This window comes from Mandrillus leucophaeus, unplaced genomic scaffold, assembly GCF_000951045.1.
Source record: "Mandrillus leucophaeus isolate KB7577 unplaced genomic scaffold, Mleu.le_1.0 Scaffold15, whole genome shotgun sequence".
Lineage (NCBI taxonomy): Eukaryota > Metazoa > Chordata > Mammalia > Primates > Cercopithecidae > Mandrillus > Mandrillus leucophaeus.
The window spans coordinates 9,710,846-9,734,204 of NW_012101476.1; the positions used below are offsets into that span (position 1 = coordinate 9,710,846).

At 44.3% G+C, this 23,359-nt stretch overlaps 1 protein-coding gene across 3 annotated transcripts in view; it reads left to right on the forward strand.

Annotated features, from left to right (window-relative positions):
* The first annotated feature begins 658 nt into the window (after nt 1–658).
* IL2RA (interleukin 2 receptor, alpha) overlaps nt 659–23,359 on the forward strand; it is a 50,499-nt gene continuing 27,798 nt past the window's right edge. For all 3 annotated transcript variants that reach the window (XM_011974917.1, XM_011974918.1, XM_011974919.1), the window contains exon 1: nt 659–937. In XM_011974917.1, coding sequence (XP_011830307.1) covers nt 874–937 — 64 coding nt within the window. In that variant the 5' untranslated portion in view covers nt 659–873. The remainder of the gene's footprint in view (nt 938–23,359) is intronic.

Here is a 23,359-nt window from a genome sequence, read left to right on the forward strand (position 1 = left end):
AACCATTTCACAATAATCAGAAGGGAGCTCTCATCAATAAATAAGCAAGACTGAATTTTACAAAAAATTCCAAAGTTTAAAACCAAAGCCCACTTTTTGCATGATCCTTTAAGAGAAAGACAAATCTGGAAGCAAAACACCTTATAAAATGACAATGCACTTTCCGAAGCCCAGGGAACCGTGGTGAAATCATGATGGCTAGTACAGGTTGTAAGTCTTGGGGAATTATTTATGAATTCTCTGGACCCATCAGTTCGCTGCATCCGTCTCCGTTATTTGAATATTGGAGGCTGCCTGATCAGAATCTTGGCAGGACTTCGCTCCTTCATCCCGGGTGGTCCCTGCTTACTCCTCAGGTCGTTACAGCCCTGGGGGAGGACTCAGCTTAGGAAGTGCTGGGTGAGACCACTGCCAAGAAGTGCTTGCTCACCCTACCTTCAACGGCAGGGGAATCTCCCTCTCCTTTTATGGGTGTAGCTGAAGAAAGGATTCATAAATGAAGTTCAATCCTTCTCATCAACCCCAGCCCACACCTCCAGCAATTGAACTTGAAAAAAAAAAACCTGGTTTGAAAAATTACCGCAAACTATATTGTCATCAAAAAAAAAAAAAAAAAAAACACTTCCTATATTTGAGATGAGAGAAGAGAGTGCTAGGCAGTTTCCTGGCTGAACACACCAGCCCAATACTTAAAGAGAGCAACTCCTGACTCCGATAGAGACTGGATGGGCCCACAAGGGTGACAGTCCAGGCGGACCGATCTTCCCATCCCACATCCTCCAGCGCGATGCCAAAAAGAGGCTGACGGCAACTGGGCCTTCTGCAGAGAAAGACCTCTCTTCACTGTCCCGGCAGGTCCCAAGGGCCAGGAAGATGGATCCATACCTGCTCATGTGGGGACTGCTCACGTTCATCATGGTGCCTGGCTGCCAGGCAGGTAAGGGCCTGTGGGTGCCTCCGGAATTCTAGGGAAGCTGATGGGCCTCCCTCTCCCCAGCCACAGAGCCAGAGGGAGTCCCCAGGTAGATGGTTCCAAGAAGGGAGTTGAATCTTGGGTTCCACCTCTTGCCCGTGACCCACGGGGACCCCAGTTTATGCCTCAGTATTCCTTCGTCCGTCAAGAGAGCCTGAAATAGCATTAGGTTCTCCTGTCCTTCTCAGTCCTTGATGATTAATTCTGGGAAGAATGGTGTGGCATGATATTTGGGATACTTGGATGTTAACAGGGCCCTGATGAGCAGGTTCCTCAAGAAATTATCTTTTATTCTTCAGTGAATTTCCTTTCTTCTCTGCACTCCCACCCCCCAGCTAAGAAGCTATCAGGAAGCTCTTTAAATTCAGGTTAATTTGCTGGAGACATCAGTACTCATATATCAAACACTGGGATAATTTAAGATCTCAAAAAAGTTTAGCTTCAAGGTTGTATTCATTGCTTTTACTGCCTCAGGAAATAATACCTAGGAATTTCCTTACAAGTGCAACTTTACAGAAATTTTTAAAAATATGCATACTCTCTTTTAGAACGTTACTACTTCTCATAACACTATATATATACATGATATGTATGTGTATATGTGTTTATATATGCAAATTTTAAATTTCATTCCTTCTTTCAAATGGATTTTCTCAAATTTTTTTTTTGACACTGTCTCTGTCAGCCAGACTGGAGTGCAGTGGCGCGATATTGGCTTACTGCAACCTTCGTCTCCCAGGCTTAGCGATCCTCCCACCTCAGCCTCCTGAGTAGCTGGGACTATAGGCACAAGCTACCACACCTGGTTAATGTATTTTTTTGTAGAGATGGGATTTTGCCATGTTGCCCAAGCTGGTCTTGAACTCCTGGGCTCAAGAGATCCACTCACCTTGGCCTCCCATAGTGCTGGTATTACAGGCATGAACCACCGTGCCTGGCCAAGACTTTTTTTTAAAAGAAATAAAAAAACCACCAACTTCTACCTCAAACCACTCTTCCTAATTGAGTGTGAATTTTCTAATAATGTCTTCCCTTTGCTTACTCAGGAAGACAGATAAGAAAGTTTATAGTTTTTTTTGAAAGTCTACAATGACAACAAGTAGAATGCCAACTGGCTGCAGAAATAATTTATTAAGAAATGAAGCATGATGATGCATTTAAGGAGTCCGCTTGCTTGTTTAGGGGAAGTGGCCAAGTCATGCTGGGCTGTGTGCTGGCCCAGATGTAGGAATGTCTTTAAAGAGGAAATTTTATTTACTTATTATATATTTTTCACTTTATTTTTATTTTTTGAGACGGAATCTCGCTCTGTCGCCCAGGCTGGAGTGCAGTGGCATGATCTCAGCTCACTGCAACCTCTGCCTCATGGGCTCAAGCAATTCTCCTGCCTCAGCCTCCTGAATAGCTGGGATTATAGGTGTGTGCAAACATGACCAGCTAACTTTTGTATTTTTAGTAGAGATGGGGTTTCACCATGTTGGTCAGGCTGGTCTCAAATTCCTGACCTTGTGGTCCACCGGCCACAGCCTCCCAAAGTGCTGGGATTACAGGTGTGAGCCACCATGCCTGGCCTATATTTTTTATTTTAATAGGTTTTTGGAGGACAGGTGGTGTTTGGTTACATGAATACTTTTTTTAGTGGTGATTTGTGAGATTTTGGTGCACTCACCACCGAAGCACGTATGCTGTACCCAATGCATAGTCTCTTATCCCTCACCCACCTCCCACCCTTTCCCCTGAGTCCTCAGAGTCCATTGTGTCGTTCTTATAACAAGGGTATTCTTTTAGGAAGGTTTTCAATGTGATTTCTATGTCCACAGGGTCTTTGCTAACTCAGTCCAAGCCAAGAACAGCAAAATCTTGACAATTAATCATGCTCTGCCTCTGGAAGACACATTTCAAGTAAACTCGTGTTATTTCTAGCCATTGGTGACTTATCCAAGGGTCTGAGTGGTCTTGGTGGGAGCAGAGGAAGTAGAGTCCCATAAGGACTCTTTCACACCATTCTCAACATCTATCCATACACCATCTGCCTCTCAACACTATAGGGAATACAAAAATGAGCAAGACATCGTCCTGACACTTAAGCAATTTATAACCAGGTGAGGAGGAGAAAAGCATAGATATAAATACAGTAATACCAGTCAGAGTGTGGTAAGATCTACGGAGCATGGGGCTGTCAGAGAAGGCTTCATGAGGGTGACATGCAAAGGGAGTCCCAAGGGACCAGTAAATTTCCATCAGTGAGATTCCAGGGAGAGAGGCCCCTATAAGCCAAAACACAGGAGCGCCTTAGGGAGCAGCAGGTGGTCCACTGTGCTCCTACCCTGGACAGGGAGGGTGGGGATATGGGAAATTCAAACTGGAAAGTTAGGACGAGGTAAAATGAATCATCTAAGGCATTAGGCATTTTTAGTCTCTATATTACTGGGCCCTGGGATGTGGTCAGAAAGAGAATTCTCCTAGTTATAACTTCTTAACTTCACTTAGCAGGCGATAAAGAACTACAAGAAAATTTAAAACTACCATTTAGAAAGTAAATTCTATGTGCCAGATGTGTGTCTTATTGTAATCTTCCTAGCCACTTTGCAGTATGGATGTCATGAACCCGTAGATGAAGAAGAACCCAAAACTCAGACTCGCACAGGCAGTGACAGTGCCAGGGTTTGAACCTGGTCTCCCTGGATTGTTCTGTTTCTGTTTATTGCAAACAGGGTCAGAGCTTTATGGAGATGAGGTTGGCATAGAGTGGAGGGAGATCAGGTGCACACAGACAGGTCATGAGGCTCTTAAAATTGTCCAATCACGAGGCAAACGAGGACCCAGTGGCCAAAGACAATGACATGGGTCGAGTTTCTGGAATCAACAGGAATTCTCTGGCATCACTCCAGGGTAAGAAACCATTTCATCCCAGACTTTTTTTCTCCAAGAGGAACCCAGTCTTGAAACAAATCAGACTTTTTATTCCTCAGGGTGAGAGTTCTCTAATGAAATCAGACTGTCAACAGATGCAATTTCTAGCTGATTCATAAGGGCAGATTTTCATTCTGAAAATTTCCAAAGCCACCATTTAACATGGCAAGGGTTTATGAGGACGTATTAGTCAACTTGAGTGTTTTTAGTCTCTATATTACTGGGCCCTGGGATGTGGTCAGAAAGAAAATTCTCCTGGTATTACCAATATGGCACGTTATTGAAGGCACCTTTCTCAGAACTGTGGAAATTCTGAGAGCTTATGTGTCCCTTGATCATCTTTCTTTCATTCTAGGAATTCTGTGATCAAATCTTTATCCTCTAGACTCAAAAATAATTCTTTAAAAAAACAGTGCGGAAACCCATTGAGATCATGTGTTTGTGTAATTATCCCTTCTTGTAAAGACAACTGCCCACAATGGAATTTCCCATCTTCGCCTTTGTCAGTCAAACACAAAATGTTTAACCCTTCACATTTAATCTTTCAACTTCTTGAGATCCCAAAGTATTATTGCTACTGTTACTTCTTCATTCCTCTTCAAGACATGCCTTGAGGCTGGAAGGGCTTTTCCTAAACATTGGGAGCGCTTCATGAGACAGTTGCTACTTTCCTTAAAACAGCATGCCTTAAACAGACAGTTTGATAAATCACCTGGGCGTATGCTTCATTTTAGATGGGAGAATTGAAAAAGAAAAAAATTGACTTCGCAATTCTGCACCAAAAGAATGAGTTTCACGAATGCGTCAGTTAGAGGTGCTAATATAGAATGGTTGGTGGGCTCTATAACTCCTCCATCCCACTCGCCTGATAGGGAAGTATTCCTAGACTGGTTTTTGCCTAAAGGCTTGGGTATTCTGAATACTTCTTTGTGATTTTTTTTTTTTTTTTCTTTTTGAGACGGGGTCTCACTCTGTCGCCCAGGCTGGAGTGCAGTGGCGAGATATTGGCTTGCTGCAACCTCTGCCTCCCGGGTTCAAGCGATCCTCCTGCCTCAGCCTCCCCAAGTAGCTGGGATTACAAGCACGTGCCACCACGCCTGGCTCATTTTTGTATTTTTAGTAGAGACGGGGTTTGACCAAGTTGGCCAGGCTGGTCTCGAACTCCTGACCTCAGATGATCTGCCCGCCTCGGCCTCCCAAAGTGCTGGGATTACAGGCATGAGCCACCACGCCCAGTACTCTTTGTGGTTTTTTTTTTTTTGTTGGAGTCATTCCTCTGCTAGCTATGGGCACCATCAAGGCAGGCAGTCCCTCAATGTGGTGGCTGTTCCGGCTCCTTCCCCGCCCCTCTTCTTGCCCAAGGATGAGCAGAAACTTTACAGATAAGGAGAGAATTCCCTCAGGAAATGAGGCATGTTGCCTGAGGTCACAGGGAATAGAATTAGCAGGAAGATAAACCTTGCAGGAATCAGAAAGTGGGCCAAAGCACTGAGGAGAGGACACCGGGAGGGCGTGAGTTTTTGACAGATTTCTCTCTGTAAAATGAGGAGGTCACCCAGGGATCTTGAAACTCCCTTCCAGTTCCTTCACTCTATGTCAAGAATTCCAGAAAGGAAATAAAAGAAGCTCTGCTTAAAAGGCATTTTCAAGCTGGGGAACTTTGGGATGAAAAAGTTTCCCAAATGAAGACATACTGGCAGGGTCAGGGTTGAGCGACTTTAGTGTGTCAATGCACCAAAGCCTGATGTCTCATTGTGGGTCATTTCCAGCTCTGAAGAAGTACTGCCCGGCAGCCAGCATGACCCATTGCTTTTGTAATTGCTGCAGCTGCAAGTGTCAAGGCAAAAACTCCACTCACTCAATTTTCAAAATCTATCCAATACCTTTTATGACCCCTTTCAATACTATAGGAAATGTAAAAATGAGCAAGACATAGTCCTGATCCTTAAGAGAGTCGTAAGCTGGTGAGGAGAAAGGCATGTATATAATCATAGTAACACGAGTCATATGTGGTAAGATCTACTGAGCGTGGGGCTATCAGAGAAGGCTTCATGAGGGTGACATGGGAAAGGAGTCCTGAGGGACTGGTACATTTCCATCAGTGAGATTCCAGGGACAGAGGCCACAAGACACAGGCAGCAGGTGATCCACTGTGCTCCTACCCTGGATGGGGCGGGGGGTGGGGGGCCGGTATCCTCTGCTGTTTGTTTGCTTGTGTAGGAATTTTCCCCTCAAACAATGTCCTTGTCTCCCATTGGAGAAGTTTTACATGAGTTGGAACCCGTCTCTCTTCTCTATTCCAGGCCGTTCCCTGAGAGAAGAGAAAAGGAAATCTTTTTTTATTTGGACAGTCTCACTCTGTCACCCAGGCTAGAGTGCAGTGGTGCAATCTCAGCTCACTGCAACCTTCACCTCCTGGGTTCAAGCGATTCTCCTGCCTCTGTCTCTTGAGTAGCTGGGATTACAGGTGTACACCACCATGCCTGGCTCATTTTTTTTAATTTTAGTAGAGATGGGGTTTTTGCTGTGTTACATAGGCTGGTCTTGAACTCTGAACCTCAAGTCATCCACCTGCATGGGCCTCCCAAAGTGCTGGGATTATAGGCATGAGCCAGTGTGCCCAGCGGAAAAGAGAATCTTAATTCAGTTGGTTACTTCTAAAAATGATAAGACCTTCTTCACTGAAAGAGTTCACATAGAAGCTGAACTTGAATCCAGCCCTCTTAAATTTCAGTTCAATATTCCCTGCACATCTGCAATCTATACATGAATTCTCAGTGGCATTCCTTCATCCATCCATTCATGCATAAGGATTACAGAGATGAAGAAAGTTCCAGCTCTTGTCCTCTTGTGCTCACAGTTTAACACGGGAGACAAAACTTCTGCTGAGTGGCTCCCATCCTGAAGTCAGCCAACAGTGTTTGCCGATAGCCCCCACTGAATCCCCCACCATATTCTCAAGTAACTCACTCATTTAGGGGAAGACAATAATATAATTGTCTCTAGAAATTTTAGGTATTTTCCACTCTAAGATTACTCCAGTTTTTGACTGATCTCAAGGCGACTCTGGGGTTTGCTTCTGTCAAAAAGAAACACAGTTCCCATTGGGAAATGTGTGGAAAGTAATTGTTCAAAACGCCAGCTGTACGTTAGTGTGCATCCAGGATGCTTTAAAAAGTGATGTCTGAGACTAATTAAGATGAATTAAGCGGACTCTCTGGGGAACAGAACTGAACATCACAATACCTTCTCTTCAGTTCCTTGTATACTTCCAAATTGCACTTAGGATTGAAACTCACCAAATTAGAGAGATGGAATAATGACTTTCATGGTTGGTCTGATTCACTAGGAACAGGTGTGCTCAAGCAGTACTTCTCAGCTTTTAATGTATTCAGAAATCATTCAGGGATCTTGTCATGGAGCAAATTCTGACTCGGGAGGTTAGGGGTTAGCGCCTAAGATTCTGGTGTAAACAAATTTCACAGGAGGCCTATGTTGTTGGTGCATTTTGAGTAACCCCATTTTGAGTAACAGGGCCATCATGTCAGAGAAGAAATAGGCATTGCTTCTACCCACACAGAACTTGCGAGTGAAACGAGAAAATAGGCTGAGCATGATAGCTCACGCCTGTAATCCCCGCACTTTGGGAGACCAAGGCAGGAGGATCACGTGAGCCCAGGAGTTCAAAACCGGCCTGGGCAACATAGTGAGACTCTGTCTCTTAAAAAAAAATTAGAAAAAGGGAAAACCAATCTGGGAAAGATCAAATATTGCAAAGAATGTCATAAATGATCAGAATAGGGAGAGTGACATGCTACCTGGAGAACTAGAAAAAAAGTTCTCAGAGAAGGTGGCCCTGGGACCTCCTGGCTCTAAATGGCGGTTCTGAATATCAGGAGAGGGCTGGAGGATGGTATTTTCTAGTGATGTTGCTGGAGTCATATACATGGACCATGTTCCATCAGTAGTGAGCTGACCAATTAGAGATGAGGCGTTTGCCAGGACAACTACATAATGAGCCGTATTTCAACATACATGCAGTTTTGGGTGTGTGTGCCGAGCAAAAGGAGTCTCAGATTCTGGGACAAAAATGAATACTTTTGGTCAGACAGACAGCATGTGAGTGCTTCTCACCCAACTTCAACCCTGCAGTGTCTACAGGTGTCATTGGTCCCCAGCAGATGTCCTTGGTGCAATGGGTCACTGATCACTTATTGCCAGCACCACATGACCCTGGACGGCAGCCAAAGAGTTCCTGAGCCTTGTTTCCCTACCTCCACATTTTTTCCCTGACCCAGCCTGAGCCACGTGCACACCACAAGGCTGGAGTCCCAGGGGTTTTGTCCTGAGAGCCCATTCTCCCACTCCCACACCTAACCAGTTCCCCAGGGGTTCTTGACCAGCAGCTCTGCCTGCAGCCCTCCACCCAGATCCTGCTTACAGGAGGGGTTCAGGTGGCTGGAAACTCCAAGGCAACAAAGTGTGGGTGGCATGGGTGGAGTTGACCGGAAGGTCACTGTGCTGGGAGGAAGAGGAACGGGAGAAAGGAAGGGGCAAGATACGGATCAGGAGTATTCACATCCTGTGCCAGCGAAGGGGCTTGCCCCATGGTAGAAGGTGTGGCCGGACGAGCTCGCTGGCCCATGTCCCCCCCTTTCCCAGGCTTTTCCCTCCCACGCTGTATGCAGTGCAAGAACAAGCTGATGCAATTGGACTAGCAGCAATTGAGTCCGTTTTTCCCAAAAGGAGAAGAAAGAGCAATGTTTTAAAAGAATAAAAAGGAAGCTGCAGCCGGGTGCAGGGGCTCATTCCTGTAATCCCAGCACTTTGAGGTGCCAAGAGGGGAGGATCCCTTGAGCCCAGGAGTTCGAGACCAGCCTGGGCAAGATAGTGAGACCCCACCTCTATTTTTCAAAATGATAATTAATTTTAAATAAGGAAGTTGTATTGAAGCCATTGGTTTCTTTATTCTAAAGAGTGTGGAAAATAGGACAGTCTCCAACAGGCCCTGATTTCCTTTGGTAACAAAGTGAGCAAAGCTGTAGACCGGGAAACAGATGGCTAGTTCAGGCCGGCCATGCACCAACTCTGAGACTGAGAGCTATGTTTCTTTTTGGGCTTATTTGCTTCAAGCTTTGTTCTAGAAAACATTTGAACACTAGCTAGAACCACGACAGTGAATACCCATTGCCTAAATGCTATCTTTCAGGTATTACGTTCAGACATAGTATTACTTCAGTTAATTCCCAAAATATAGTAGGTCATATGATCATCTCCGTTTTATTTTATGCCTGGCGAACTGAGGCTTACAGTGGTTAAATGGGTTGCCCGATGTAGCCCAACAAGGAAGGGGCTAGGATTGGAAACAGACGGTCTCATTCCAGAGCCTGCCTTTTTCCTCCTGTCTAAACTGCTGCTAAAGGTCAAAGACGAAGGCGCCATGTGAGCAGGGAAGTTATTTTTGGTTTTTACAAAGGTGAAGTAATACGCTATGAATAATGCCCACTGCTCCTTCAGCCCCAGGTACATTCAGTGAGGCGGTACCCACAGAGCTGTGTGGCACTCCTCAACCTGCTGGAGCGGCCGGCCTCCTGCAGGATGGCTTAAGGCCCATCTGGTCCTTGGGGTCTGGGTTCTCTGGGTTCTGATGTTCCCTGCAGCCCTCCTTCTACCCCCAGAGCAGCTTGGGGCATCTTTGGAGAAAGCGGCACTGTCGCACCTGCCCCAGCAGCCACAAAACAGAGGAAATTCTGAGCACCTCCGGGCGTGAGTCACCACACCACATTCAGGAATTGCCACCTCTGCCCACAGAATCACCCACTCTTTTCTGTTTGGGACCAAAATAGATACCTCCTTCAGAAGCTTCTGCTTTCTGTACTCTCAGCAATAAAAAAGCAAAGGCAAGGCTAGGTGTGTGCCTCTGAGGCGTGAGAGGGGCGCGTTCTCTCCCTTCAGAAGGTTTTCAGAGAGAAGTTGTTGCTACAGCAGTAGGGGCAGCAGATGGGTTGCGGGTACAGGAGGAAGAGGGAGAATCAGGGCGATCGGAAACAACCTCTTGTGTGGCAGGACTGCTGGCTACTGGTTTGCTCATTCCTTTGTTCATTCATTAATTCAGCAAATGTTCACTGAGGAACTGCTGTGTGTCAGGCACAGGTTTGAGACACAGAGATGAATAAGAGCCCGTCCTTGACCTCTGCACAGACAATTATGACCCAGGCTAAGTGCTGAGATCAAGTTCAAAGGAGTCGATGGGACACGCAGATCGATGTTCATTACTCCTGCAACACCCAGCACAGCTCACATCAGGGACTGCCTCATTCACGTCCTGTTAGATATGACAGAGAGGACAGCAGAAAGCACTGTTTTGTCATCAACTACTAAGATTATCAAAACCAAACGCCACTAATTTTGAACTTCAGGTAGACAGAGGATGTGGAGTTTTCCTTCGCTCAAGAAATGCCTTTACAGAGAAAATGGGAACATTTCAAGTGAGAGCATTTCAATTCCTTTAATAACAACCTGTTTGCCACCTCACATTGCCCAAGTATTCTAGAAGCACCTTTCTCATAGACAGCTCTGACCAACTGCCCCACGCACATGCATGTGAACCGTTCCCCAATCTTAAAAGTCTGTGACCCCTCCAAGGAAGGGAGGAAGGAAGGAATCGTATTAGTCCCGTTTACATTATTATATACTTTGTAGCAAAGCAGCAATGTTTCTTTAAAAAATTATATATATATATATAGCTGGGCATGATGGCTCACGTCTGTAATCCCAGCACTTTGGGAGGCTGAGGCTGGTGGATCACCTGAGGTCAGGAGTTCAAGACCAGCCTGGCCAACATGGTGAAACCCTGTCTCTACTAAAAATACAAAAGTTAGCCAGCTGTAGTGCTGCATGCCTGTAATCCCAGCTACTTTGGAGGCTGAGGCAGGAGCATCCTTTGAACCTGGAGGCAGAGGTTGCAGTGAGCCAAGATGGAGCCACTGCACTCCAGCCTGGGTGACAGAGCGAAACTCCGTCTCAAAAGAAAAAGAAAAAGAAAAGAAATATATATGTGTGTGTATTTTCTCCTCATGAAATGAGCCCCTTGAAGCAAATTGGCCCATCTTTTCAGAGAAAGATCAGTTTATTATGTTACCAAGTAAAGGGCATAGGAATCATTTCTAAAAGTTTCGTTTGAAGTCCCCGGCATTTAAGTTGACGTCAGCCTCTTCCTGCCCCGGCGCCCTGAGAGTTTCCCGGGAGTTTTGGGGATGACACCCAGCTGCATGCGTGACATCTCGCTGGCTGGGGGCAGGCCTGGTGGCTTCCCCGACGATGAAACCAGGCAAAGCCTGCAACACAGCTGAGTACCGGTGTGGTCTCTGCTTCCTGTCCTTGTGGTGGCACCTCTGCTTAAAGCCTGATTTAGAACAAAAAGAACTTCTGTAAAGGAGAAAACTCCTTATTTTAAATGGAAAGCAAAACAAACAATTACAAAAACAAAAAAAAAAAGTTGGAGGGGGGTTTCAGAATAAACGGGCCGTTTCTCCAGACATCTCGCTGACGCCCAGGTGGCGCTGAGACCACATGGTGAGCTTTTCGGCTGGAGATGTTGATCCCTGGTTTACTGCACTTCGGGCTTTCACTACCTTTCACCCACTGGACCTTCAGTTTCACTTTCCCTCTCCCAGCGTCTCTCAAGCTCTGCTTCTCTGGCCTCGTTTTCAATCCAGTGCAAGAGGACCTGTAACCAGGGCACGCGTCCTCCTCCTCTTCGTCCTGCACTGGGATCCCAGCTCTGAGCACTCCCAGGCCAGACAGGCCTTGCTGCATGCTCTGCTTCCGTGATCTCAGAGATTCCTCACAACCACCCTAGGAGATGGGGACTGGTAGCCCCACTCCCCCGTACTCCCATTTTTTGAGACAGAGTCTCACTCTGTTGCCCGGGCTGGAGTGCAGTGGCGTGATCTCGGCTCACTGCAACTTCTGCCTCCCAGGTTCAAGAGATTCTTATGCCTCAGCCTCCCAAGTAGCTGGGATTACACTCGCCCACCACCATGGCCGGCTAATTTTTGTATTTTTAGTAGAGACAGCATTTCACCATGTTGGCCAGGCTGGTCTCAAACTCCTGACCTCAATTGATCCATCAGTCTCAGCCTCCCAAAGTGCAGGGATTACAGGCTTGAGCCACCATGCCCTGCTACCATTTCCATTTTACAGATGAGAAAACTGAGACCATGAGGCAGTAATTCACTCGCCCAAGAAAGCAAAGAGCCAGTAGATCTGAGCAGAACCCATGCGTTCAGGCCTGACATAGGAAGCAAGCTGTCAACAGGCACCGTTAATCTCCTGGGCTTCCTAGGCAGGCCCTGAAGCTCTGGCTTTCAGTCACCCTGCTATTCATCCCCAAGTTGATCTCCCCTGAAAGCACCTGTCATGATGCCCTTTCCGCTGCAAGAGCTCCAGTCATTTCCATTGCATCAGGGGCACTTTGCCACCTTCTCTGCCTGGCACACAACACGCTCTCCCGCCAAGACTGTTCCCTCAGCACATAGCACATCTTGGCCAGTAGGTCTCCTCCTGTCCTTCAAAGGGAACACCTCATTTGTGATTTCAAAGCTGGACTCCCGGGAACACCCTCTTCCCTTTCTGGAATAATCTTCCCTGTCTTGTCTGCCTACTGGAATTTTTCCCAACCAGAAAAGCATCTTGAGAGAATGGAAAAGTCTTATGAATTTGGAAAGTTGACAGACTTGAATTCAAATCCTAGCTTGAACTTGCGAATTTCCACTTTCCTTTACGAAAACCTTTGCGTGCCATTCTGTGCAGGCACTAGCAAGATGGTAGGAGTGAGATGGATACAGTAGGGTGAGTGCCGCGTAAAGAAAAGGGAGCTAAGTCTGGGACTGCAGAGAAATGCCACGAAGCACAGACAGGGGAAGGGTCCCGGAGGCTTTCTAGAGAAAGATGACAGCCAATGGGAGCTCTTCAGAGAAAGCAGGAGTCGAGAAGGTGGAAATGCATTAGGAAGTGTGGCATGAGCATGATGGTTAATTTTAATGTGTCAACTTGCATGGGCTAAGGATGCCCAGAGAGCTGGCTAAACATTCTCTCTGGGTGTGTCTGTGAGGGTATTTCCAGGAGACACTAGCGTTTGAATTGAATAGACTGGGTAAATTTCTTGTTGGTAGATTAAGTAAAGAAAAATCACCCTCACCAGTGTGGTGGGGATCATCCAACCATGGAGGACCAGAATAGAACAAGAAAGCAGAGGGAGGTTGCGTTCTCTCCGTTCAAGTTGGGACATGTGTCTTCTGCTCTTGGACATTGGCACTCCTGGTTCTCCAGCTTTTGGACTCTGGGACTTACAGCAGGGCCCCTCTGGTTCTCAGACATTCAGTCTTAGACTGAGCCACGCCACCAGCTTTCCCAGTTGTCCAGCTGCAGCTGGCATCTCGCGGGACTTCACAGCCTCCATAACTGAGTGAGCCAATTCCCGTATAAATATTCTCTGATTTTTCTGCATACATCCTATTGGTTCTGTCTCTCTGGAGAACCCTGAGTAATACAATGACCAAAGCCCAAGACAAAACATGTGGTGAGCTCCAAGAGCCACACAGAGTCCCGTATGGCAGGAGAGCTCAGACACATGGTGGAAGCAGAGATTTTGAAACTGGGCATGAGCTGCGTCTTGCAGCCTCGCCATGTCACTGGGCTTAAACTGTGTCCCGGAAGGAACAGAACATCCCAGAGGGGTCTCAGTCAGGGCGTGGCTTGTACTTTGGAGAGACAGCACTGGGTTTATGTGAAGAATGAAGGGAGAAGAGAAAGCACTGGTCTATGTAAAGAATGAAGGGAAGCAGAAAGGCAAACCTGTAGGGCATTGAGTAACCTCCATGGAAGTCCATGAGGGCAGGTTTTTAACCTCGGTGGGCCTCAGCTTCTGTTCGTATGAAATGGTAATAACACAGACCCTGCTGGGTGCTGGAAGGCTACATAAGCTAGCCTACCTAGAGTGACCAGAGCACAGTAGGTGCTCACTAAATGTGACTTGCTGGACTTGTAGTCTGCATGGCCAAAGGCCCTTCCCTTGGACCTTTCCATGTGGATGCCTCACAAGCTGCTCAGTCTACACATCCAGAACTGTCCTCCCTCCCCGGAACCTACTCTTTCTCCTCTCCTTGCTATTTCAATGAATGGCACCCCATCTTCCCCATTGCCCAGGAAATCTGGGCAAAATTCTTGTTTCTTCCTTTCTGTCCTCCATGCACCTAATCCAGCCTCAGTTTTTGGCAATTCCAACTTCTAAAATCTCTTAACGCCAGCAACCCCTCTTCTTGCTTACTCATCACCACCCATCCCAGGATTCCCATGACAGCCTTCCTGTGATGCGAGACAGACACATGACAAGGGCAGTTGAGGGTCAGGGCCACAGGAGCAGGATGCAGCCAGCACATGAGGGAGGGCAGGCGGGAGGACAGGCGGACACTCGTGCGTAAGAGCACACGCTTGTCAGGCTGCCTGGGTCCAAGTCCTAGCTCCACCACCGAGGGGCTGTGTGGCTCTGGGCAAGTCCCTGGGCCTCTCTGTGCCTTAGTTCCTGCCTCTATAGAATGGAGATGAGAAGAACACATCATCTCATAATTAATTATTGCATAAGTATTAATTTTAATTATATTGACTATTATACTCTATTAGTGTATGATGTCTTTTATTATATATATTTTATCATATAATATACTAATTATATTAATGAGTACACTATAGTATTTTATATAACATATCTTAATTGTTTATTATATATCTGTATAGTTATTATTTTATTATAAGATAATTTCATAAGATAAGATGGTATTTTATATATTTCATTTATGATATATTTATGTTATAGTTATATACTTTATTATATTTGAATTGTGATGTCTAATAAAATAATAGGTAAGTTAATTATCCTTCATATTCATAATAAGCTCCTTCATTGGTGTCAGGGAAGCCTAGAACGTTTCTGCGTGTGAGCTCTGCTGTGTGCTCGGCATGCAGTGTGTTGCATCTCAGCTGATGTGATTGCCGTTCTTGGTGGCCCGGAGGCACAGGGTGCAGGATGCAGGGTGCATGCTACAGGCAGTAAGAGCTTTGGAGTGGGCTGACTCCTGAGCCTTCCTCTGGTGCTGTGGCTTCTGAGGCCCCCAGGTGACAACCAGCCTTTGCCATCCTAGTATTTCCTCTATGTTCATCCTGCCTTCTGAGTGTGGGACAGGCCACACTCCTGACACCACCAGCATCAGGTGCTGTGCACATGGTATGAGGTCAGAATGGAATGCTGTTGGCATGGGGATTGTTCCTTGGGCTAGCTGTGTCCACATGGTCTGATTAACCCCTTCTGCACATCGGCAAGGGTTCAGTCCCTCCTCAGGGCTAGGGCATGCGCAGGACATGCAGTGATTTGAGAGTCCTTGGATAATGTATACATGTTCTCCATGCAAGCATGCAGAGAGATGGAGAGGATCTTTGTCCCTTTCAGTCCTAACATTCTGTGGCTTAATAACTACTTGTCCTACACCCAAGTAAAATGCCGGATCTCAGCACTGTGCTGAGGAAGCCTTTGAACCTTCCAAAAGGACATGGGATCCCCGCCTGCATCTTAAGTTCCTATGTCCTTAGGAAACATGGCCACCTTGGAATTCAGCTCTCTAAGAAGCCCAGTGTGAATGCTCACCCTCACTAACCCTAGGTATCTGTTGAAAAGAATAGAACCCACCTACTGAAACTATCAGAGATCAAATGTTGTATGTTGACTAAGAATTTGTGTTAAGGCAGGAATAGTTGAGAACTAATACTTTAAAGGAACTCTGAAGAAATGCAGCCTGTGCTTCCTCTCAGCATGGCTGCAGGAGAGGGCTGGGTCAGCAGACAGGCCTTTTGACCCACCCACAGCTGAATACAAAGACTGAACTCAGCAAAAGCCTTGAGGTTGCATTTATGTGTCTGAGGCCAGTCCCTGGAGCACAGGCATGGGCTTTTGGTACCATGTAACCTACAACTTTAACCTCTCTGTTCTATGCTGTCCACTCCACCAGTCCCACAGTGCCTGAAATGTCATTGTCTTCCCTGATGTCTGGGGTAGCATCTGTGAACATGTGGATTTGATACTTTCATGATGCCGTCTGTCTCTACTGAATCCTTCTTAAGCAAAATCACAGTAGACTAGCAGATCATGGTAGTATCTGAAGGCCCCAAGACCCCAGAACCTCAATCAGTGCTCCCCACTTCCCATGGTTTTCTCCCAAATGTGTTTCCACATTTGGATTGTCATTCTCTGTGAAAGGGCATGATCCCTGTCAACAACACACAGTATATGCAATGTGTGTCTTGTGTAAAACTGAGTGTGAATTCTTGAGAGCAGGAAGGAGAAGGGGTACAACAGTGCCCCCTGGGAGATGGCTGAGGAGCCGGGCAGAGTGAGCCTGGCTGCTGGGAACCCCTGACCAGAACTCTGGGTTCTGGACATGTGGGCTTGGCCTGCCTGACACAATTAGGATTTGTGTCAATAGGACCGGCCTTCACCTGACACCAACTGGGCTGTGGTTCCCAGGAGAAACACTTAGCATCACGACTTCAGAGGTTGCCATCGTTTTTGATGACTTTTTCTTTTTCCTTCTTTTCTGTTTCCTCCTTAAGTTTCTACCTGTAAGTAAGTTATACTTACTTATTCTGTCTTTCTTTACACTCTCAGGGGAAATTCCGTTGAGTTGAAAATTTCCTCAGCTCCTCGCTCCAGTTTCTCAGAAGAGTCTCTCTCCTTGCAGAAAAGACTGTGGGCGGGAGTCACCGATTTAGCATATTTCTACTAAAAATATGACTCCATCCCAAGAAATTGGTTTTAAAGATTTGAGGAAAAACTGCTTTTAGATTTCAGAGAAAGAAAAAGAGTCTGTTTCTACTTCCCCCTTTTAAATCTGATAACTTTTATTTTAATCAGGTTGACATTCTGTGGTGAGCTTGTGGTTAACTCTTTCATGCCCGGAAACCTGTTGTCGACCGAGAAGACTCCCAGGATTAGAAAATAACCAGCGCCCAATGTTTCATTTGCGGAAGCATTTGAGGTCCCAAAATGTGATGGTTTAGCGGCAGCTGCTTGTAGGGGTATTTTTGGTTTCCTGCTTCTTTTTTCCCTTCTAAGTAAAGAGAAAATAACTAGATCCCTCCACCCCACCACCCCATCGTTGTGGTGTTGTTGTTTAACAAGTGTTGAGTAAGGCACAGTCGTTCTCCAAAAGGGTCTTACCCTGTGAGTTACTCATTTTAGGGTTGCGGAAACTCTGACTATTTGACCCAGTCAACCAGGCCTCAGAAACTGTGGGTCAGATAACAAATAACTACAGTGCTTCTGTGCTAATTACTACAGAGATGTGCTCAAGTGCCTGGAGATCTCCTTGAAGCAAAGGTCTCTTCCTTGAAGCACACGGCCTTCTTCTCCTTTCCCCAGGGAATCAGGCAACTTTTCTTTGATGACAGCAACTTCCTTAAATCCCCCAAGCCCTGAAACAGACACTTTACTTCTCCCACATTTCCTTCAACATTTGTGCTTGCTGAATGAAACAAGGAAGGGGAATGTTTGTTTGAATGAACCAATCAATGGGTAACAGCACCAATGCTAATGCGAACACACTCAAGTACTCATTCAGAACCTACCATGGCCCAAGGTTTGTGCTCTGCTCTTGGGTGCTGATCCAGCCAAAAGAATGGGTGGAGAGGGAGTGGTAGGTGAAGTCCCAATACTACCACTTACATTTTGGATTCTCTTATTTTTTCCTCTGGTCACATGCATACATAAATTTTATATCTCTGTAATTATGCCATTTAAAAATCCTCCTACTGAGGTAGAAGGTGGGACTCAACTCCGGAGGCAGAGCTCTGACACCGGACCAAATTGAGGACTAGCAAAAACAGGATTGGGGCAGAAGCAGCTTTCCAGAAGAACACCCATGAGTGTGCCATGTCAGTTTACCATTGCCATGGCAACACCCAGGCATTCCTGCTCCTTTCCATAGCACTGACCAGATGACCCAAAAGTTACTACCCCTTCCCTAGAAATTTCTGCACAAACTGCCCCTTAAACTGCATGTAATTAAAAGCAGATATAAATATGAATGCAGAACTGCCCTGACCTCCCACTCTCTGCCTATGTGGTTGCCCTGCTCTGCAGAAGCAGTCACGGAGCTGTAGCACAGCAGGAACTATAACATCGCCACTTCAATAAAGCTATTTTCTTTCATTCTACCACTGGCTTGCCCCTGAATTCCTTCTTGCGCAAAGCCAAGGACCCTTGCGGGCTAAGCCCCACCCTGGGTCTCGCTTGTCCTGCATCACTACCACCTTCTCTAGGAAGACGCTCGAGGCTTAATCATTGTATTGAATTCAGCTGCTGAGGACTGAGAGGTGATTTGGATGATTGACTTAATAAATAAAATTGGGAGTTAGACTTTCCGGCTGTGGACTTGCCACTGAGTTGGGGGAGAGGGGGATTTCTTTCTCTGATAAATTTCCACATCCACAGACAGAAGGAAAAGACCCTGAACGAATCACTTCCTTTGGAAGAAGCTTTGGTAAAGAATCAACATTTGGGAGGTTGGCAAGAAGAACCTATTTGTTCTATAAATATTTAAAAATTATTAAAATTTCAAACAATACAGAAAAACATGAAGATTAATATAACCATCATGTGCCCACCATCAGGATTCAGTAAATGTTTACAGTTTACCTTGGTTGTTTGATGTCCTTTTTGTTTATTTTAAATACATGCTCTTGTCGTGCATGATGGCTCATGCCTGTAATCCCAACACTTTGGGAGGCTGAGGCAGGTAGATCACCTGAGGTCAGGAGTTCAAGACTAGCCTGGTCAACATAGTGAAACCCCATCTCTATCAAAAATACAAAAAATTAGCCTGACGTGGTGTAGACACCTGTAATCCCAGTTTCTCAGGGGGCTGAGGCAGGAAAATCACTTGAACCTGGGAGGCAGAGGTTGCAGTGAGCCCAGATCTCACCATTGCACTCTAGCCTGGGTGACAGAGAAAGGTTCCATCTCGAAAAACAAAACAAACACAAACAAAAACAAACAAATACATGCTATGGATATAGTGGAGCTCCCTCTCTGTCCAACCCAATCCCATTCTTCCCCTCCAGTAACTGCTCTCTTGAACCTGGGTTGTATCTCCTGATGCAATATACACTACTGGTTTCTTTTTTATTTTATACGTAAATGCATAATATACTGTTTCTTTTTGCAACTTTGCTTTTTTCACTGAACACGGTTTTTGAGATTCGTTCTTGATGTTTATTCTTTTTAACAACTGTACATTATTACATTGTATAATAATACAGTTATTGCTAATGCTGAGTTTATTAATCTAACCGTCTTTTGATGGACAATTAGATTGTGTCTGCTTTTTCCCTGTTACAAGCAATGTTCTGATAAACAGCCTTGAATGTGTGCACATACGCAAGAATTTCTCTAGGAATATACCTAGAAGTGAAATCACTGATCCAGCTTCAATTTTACTGCTATCCTTAAAATTTTCTCATTGAAATTGCTATGCTAATTTACAATCCTCATCAGCAATTTATAAAATTTCCTGAATTCCTCACATATTCCTCATCATCACTTACCACTGGGAAATTTTAACATTTTTTTGCCAATCTGATAATATAAAATAAAGTCTCATTATTATCTTAAGTTTCAGTGATACCTGGTGATATTGAACATGATTTCATATGTTTTTTTGGTCATCTCTGTGGCCTCCTTGTTCATATCCTTTGTCCCTATTTTTATTGGGTTGTTGGCTTTTTACTTATCGATTTGTAAGTCTTCCTTATGTATTATGGATACTAAGTCTTCGGATAATTATAGATTCTTGGATTTTCTAGGTAGATATTATTATTTATAAATGACAATTTTATTTTTTCTTATCCACTTCTTATTCCTCTGACTTCTTTTGCTTGTTCCATTGCATTAGCTGGGGTGTTCAATACAGTATAGAATAAAAGCAGGAATTATATATGTTTCCACCATTAAATAGAAAGCTTTTAAGGTATCAGGTACATGTCATTTTCTGTAAGATTTCAGTGTCTACCATTTATTGGTTAAAGAAGTTTCCTTCTATTTCTACTATCAAAATTTTTTTTTTCTTTTAATCGATAATGGATATTCTTTTCATCATCATTAGATGCTCTTCTTCTTCTATTAAAATGATCATGTAGGTTTTCTCCCTTTATACCATAAAAGTACTTGAGTACATCGAGAGATTTTCCAATGTTAAACCATTCACTATTGCTGGAATAAATTCTGACTGATCAGAATTTTTTTTTTCTTAATACATTGCTAGAATCAGGTGCAAATGTGTTAACATTCTCCAGTTTGACTGTAGAATTAATTTCTTTTTGTAATTCTTCACCTTAACCATATGTATTGTTGAGTGTATGCATGTTCAAGATTACCATAACTTCCAGAATAATTTTTATTTGTGAAAATGCTTTTTTGGTCTAGTTTCTCTTATGTTATCGTAGCTATGGAGCTTTCTTATATCTGGCTACCTTATCAACAATATGTATTGTTGAGTGTATACAGGGTCAAAATTATTATAACTTCCACATGATTTTTATCTGTGAAAATACATTTTTGGTTTAGTTTCTTCTATGTTATTGTAGCTATTGAGCTTTCTTTTGGTTGCTAAATATCTGCATATAATGTATTTTCCAGCCCTTTAGTTCAATTTTCACATGTCACTATATTTTAAAGATGTCTTTTGAAATAACAAAAATAGACCTTGTGCAGGACTTGGGGGAAAATTCTTCCCCCTAAGTCGGAATATCTCTGTCTTTTACAAGCAAACTTAATCCATTTATATTTATTGTACTACATTTGGACTTATTTATGCTATTTTACTTTGAACTTTTATTAACCATTATTTCTCTTTTACTGTTATATTTATCCTTTCTTGTCTTCTATTAAGTTGATTGAGTTTCCTTTATTTTCTCTTTTCCTTCTACTAGTTTGCATATTATATGTTTTAATTCTACTTTTAGAATTAACTCACCCTTTAAGTTCTCAAAGTACTCTTGATGTTAAAAGTCCACAGTTAATTAACATCTCTCCCAGTTCTAGGATCTTCTGTTCAGAACTTAGCACATTTCTGGCAACTAAGGATTGGCAACTGTTAAAAAATGTCATTTTCCATTATATTTTTGGATTGGTTATTGCTGATATATAAAAAATGTTGAATTTTATAAATGAATTTTCTATCTGGCCATCTTATCAAACTCTTAATAGTTCTAATACTTTAACTGTCTTGGGTTTTCTAAGTACTTAATTAAATTCCTCACATAGAATGATTATTTTTGTCTTCTTTTTTCTAACAATTGTATGCCTTATCTATGTTACCAGTTTTATCAGATTACTAATAATGAGGGTTCTTTTAAAGTCAATTGGAGTGAGAAAAACCCAAAGATGCCACTAAGTCTTTGAGTGTCTTTGGGGAAGAAAAGGTAGATTTAGGAAAAGAGAGACAAAAGGCAAAGCGAACAACTAAGACAATACCATATATCACAAATTTAGGTTTGATTTAATGATGGCTAAGAAAAAATTTGTAATTGTATATAAAAGTGTATTTGTATATAGGATAGTTTAAATAAATAATAGGTGATGTGGGCAGCCAACAACAACCAAAAATCACTGGAAGTATTCAAATTCAACCATGGTGATTTGGTTGATAGCAACTGGAGAACCGACCATGCTTCAGTAGATTGAAATCCGTTATAATCTATTATTGTGAATATAGGTGACAGGAAACAACCGAATACAGTGCTCTCATAAATAGTTCTTAGAATATGAATTCAAAAGAAACTCTATTTCCTCATTCTGACACAATCAAGCTTAATCAATTAACATTTTAAGTATTGTTTTTCAGCTTAGAAAGTTGGCTGGGTTTGGTGGCTCACGCCTGTAATCCCAGCACTTTGGGAGGCCAAGGCGGGTGGATCATGAGGTCAAGAGATCGAGACCATCCTGGCCAACACGGTGAAACTCCACCTCTACTAAAAACGCAAAAATTACCCGGGCTTGGTGGTGGGCGTCTGTAATGTTGTTGCCCAGGCTGGAGTGCAGTGGTGTGATCTCGGCTCACTGCAACCTCTGCCTCCAGGGTTCAAGCCATTCTCCTGCCTCAGCCTCCCAAGTAGCTGGGATAACAGGCACCCACCACCACGCCCGACTAATGTTTTGTATTTTTAGTAGAGATGGGGTTTCACCATGTTGACCAAGCTGGTCTTGAACTCCTGACCTCAGGTGATCCACCCGCCTCGGCCTCCTGAAGTGCTGGGATTCAGGCATTTTTAAGACGTAGGTTAAATGAGCAAAGATGCAAATTAAAAGAGCATTCAGAGAAAGAAAGCCAAAGAGATGAGGAACCAGGAGATTGTGATTCTTATGATACCAAAAATGAAATTTTAGGCAGGAAAAGTCAAAGGAACCAAGTGCAAAGCAAATTTTGAGGAGAATGAACACTACTGGGCTTGGCCACTAGGAGCTTCTTGGTGCACTTTGTAAAAATAGTTCCAGTGGAAGCAGAAGACGCACCAGAAGGTCATGGGATGAGTGGTTCGAGAGGAAGTAGAAACAGTGAGGCACACGACTCTCAGGAGGTATTGACTTGTGAGGAAAAGAGGACTGATTGCTGGGAGGACCTTTAAGTACCTGGGATGCTCATCAGTTGCGGAGGGGACCCGGTGAGACCCTCAGAGAGAGGGTAACTGGCGGGGGGCACAGTGCATAGTGGGGGAATTCACCTTAGAGAGATAACCACAGAAAAAAGAGCAAATGGGCCGGGTGCGGTGGCTCACACCTGTAATCCCAGCACTTTGGGAGGCCGAGACGGGCAGATCATCTGAGGTCAGGAGTTTAAGACCAGCCTGGCTAATAAGGTGAAACCCCATCTCTGCTAAAAATACAAAAATTAGCTGGGTGTGGTGGTGGGTGCCTGTAATCTCAGCTACTCAGGAGCCTGAGGCAGGAGAATCGCTTGAACCTGGGAGGCGGAGGTTGCAGTGAGCCGACATCGTGCCACTGCATTCCAGTCTGGGTAACAGAGCTAACCTCTGTCTCAAAAAACAAAAAACAAAAAAAAAAGAAAGAAAGAAAGAATAAAGAGCAAATGATGAGTGCAAATGGGGAAATTTTGACATGTGAAAAAGGAAAGTTGAGGGAATGCAAAAGCCAAGGAGAAAGTTGAGAGTAAGTGAGAAAGAGCCATCAAGTGAATAAGCCACCTGACCTAATTCTCAGTATCTCCAGGGGTTAGGTGGCAGCAGAGGTAGAGGACTGTAGATTTTGTCTGCAGTCTGTAGAGGTAGCACCTCATCTTTCCATCTCTGATACTGGTCTGCACTACAAATTATGTAACTTCTTTCTTTCCTTTTTTTTTTTTTTTTTTT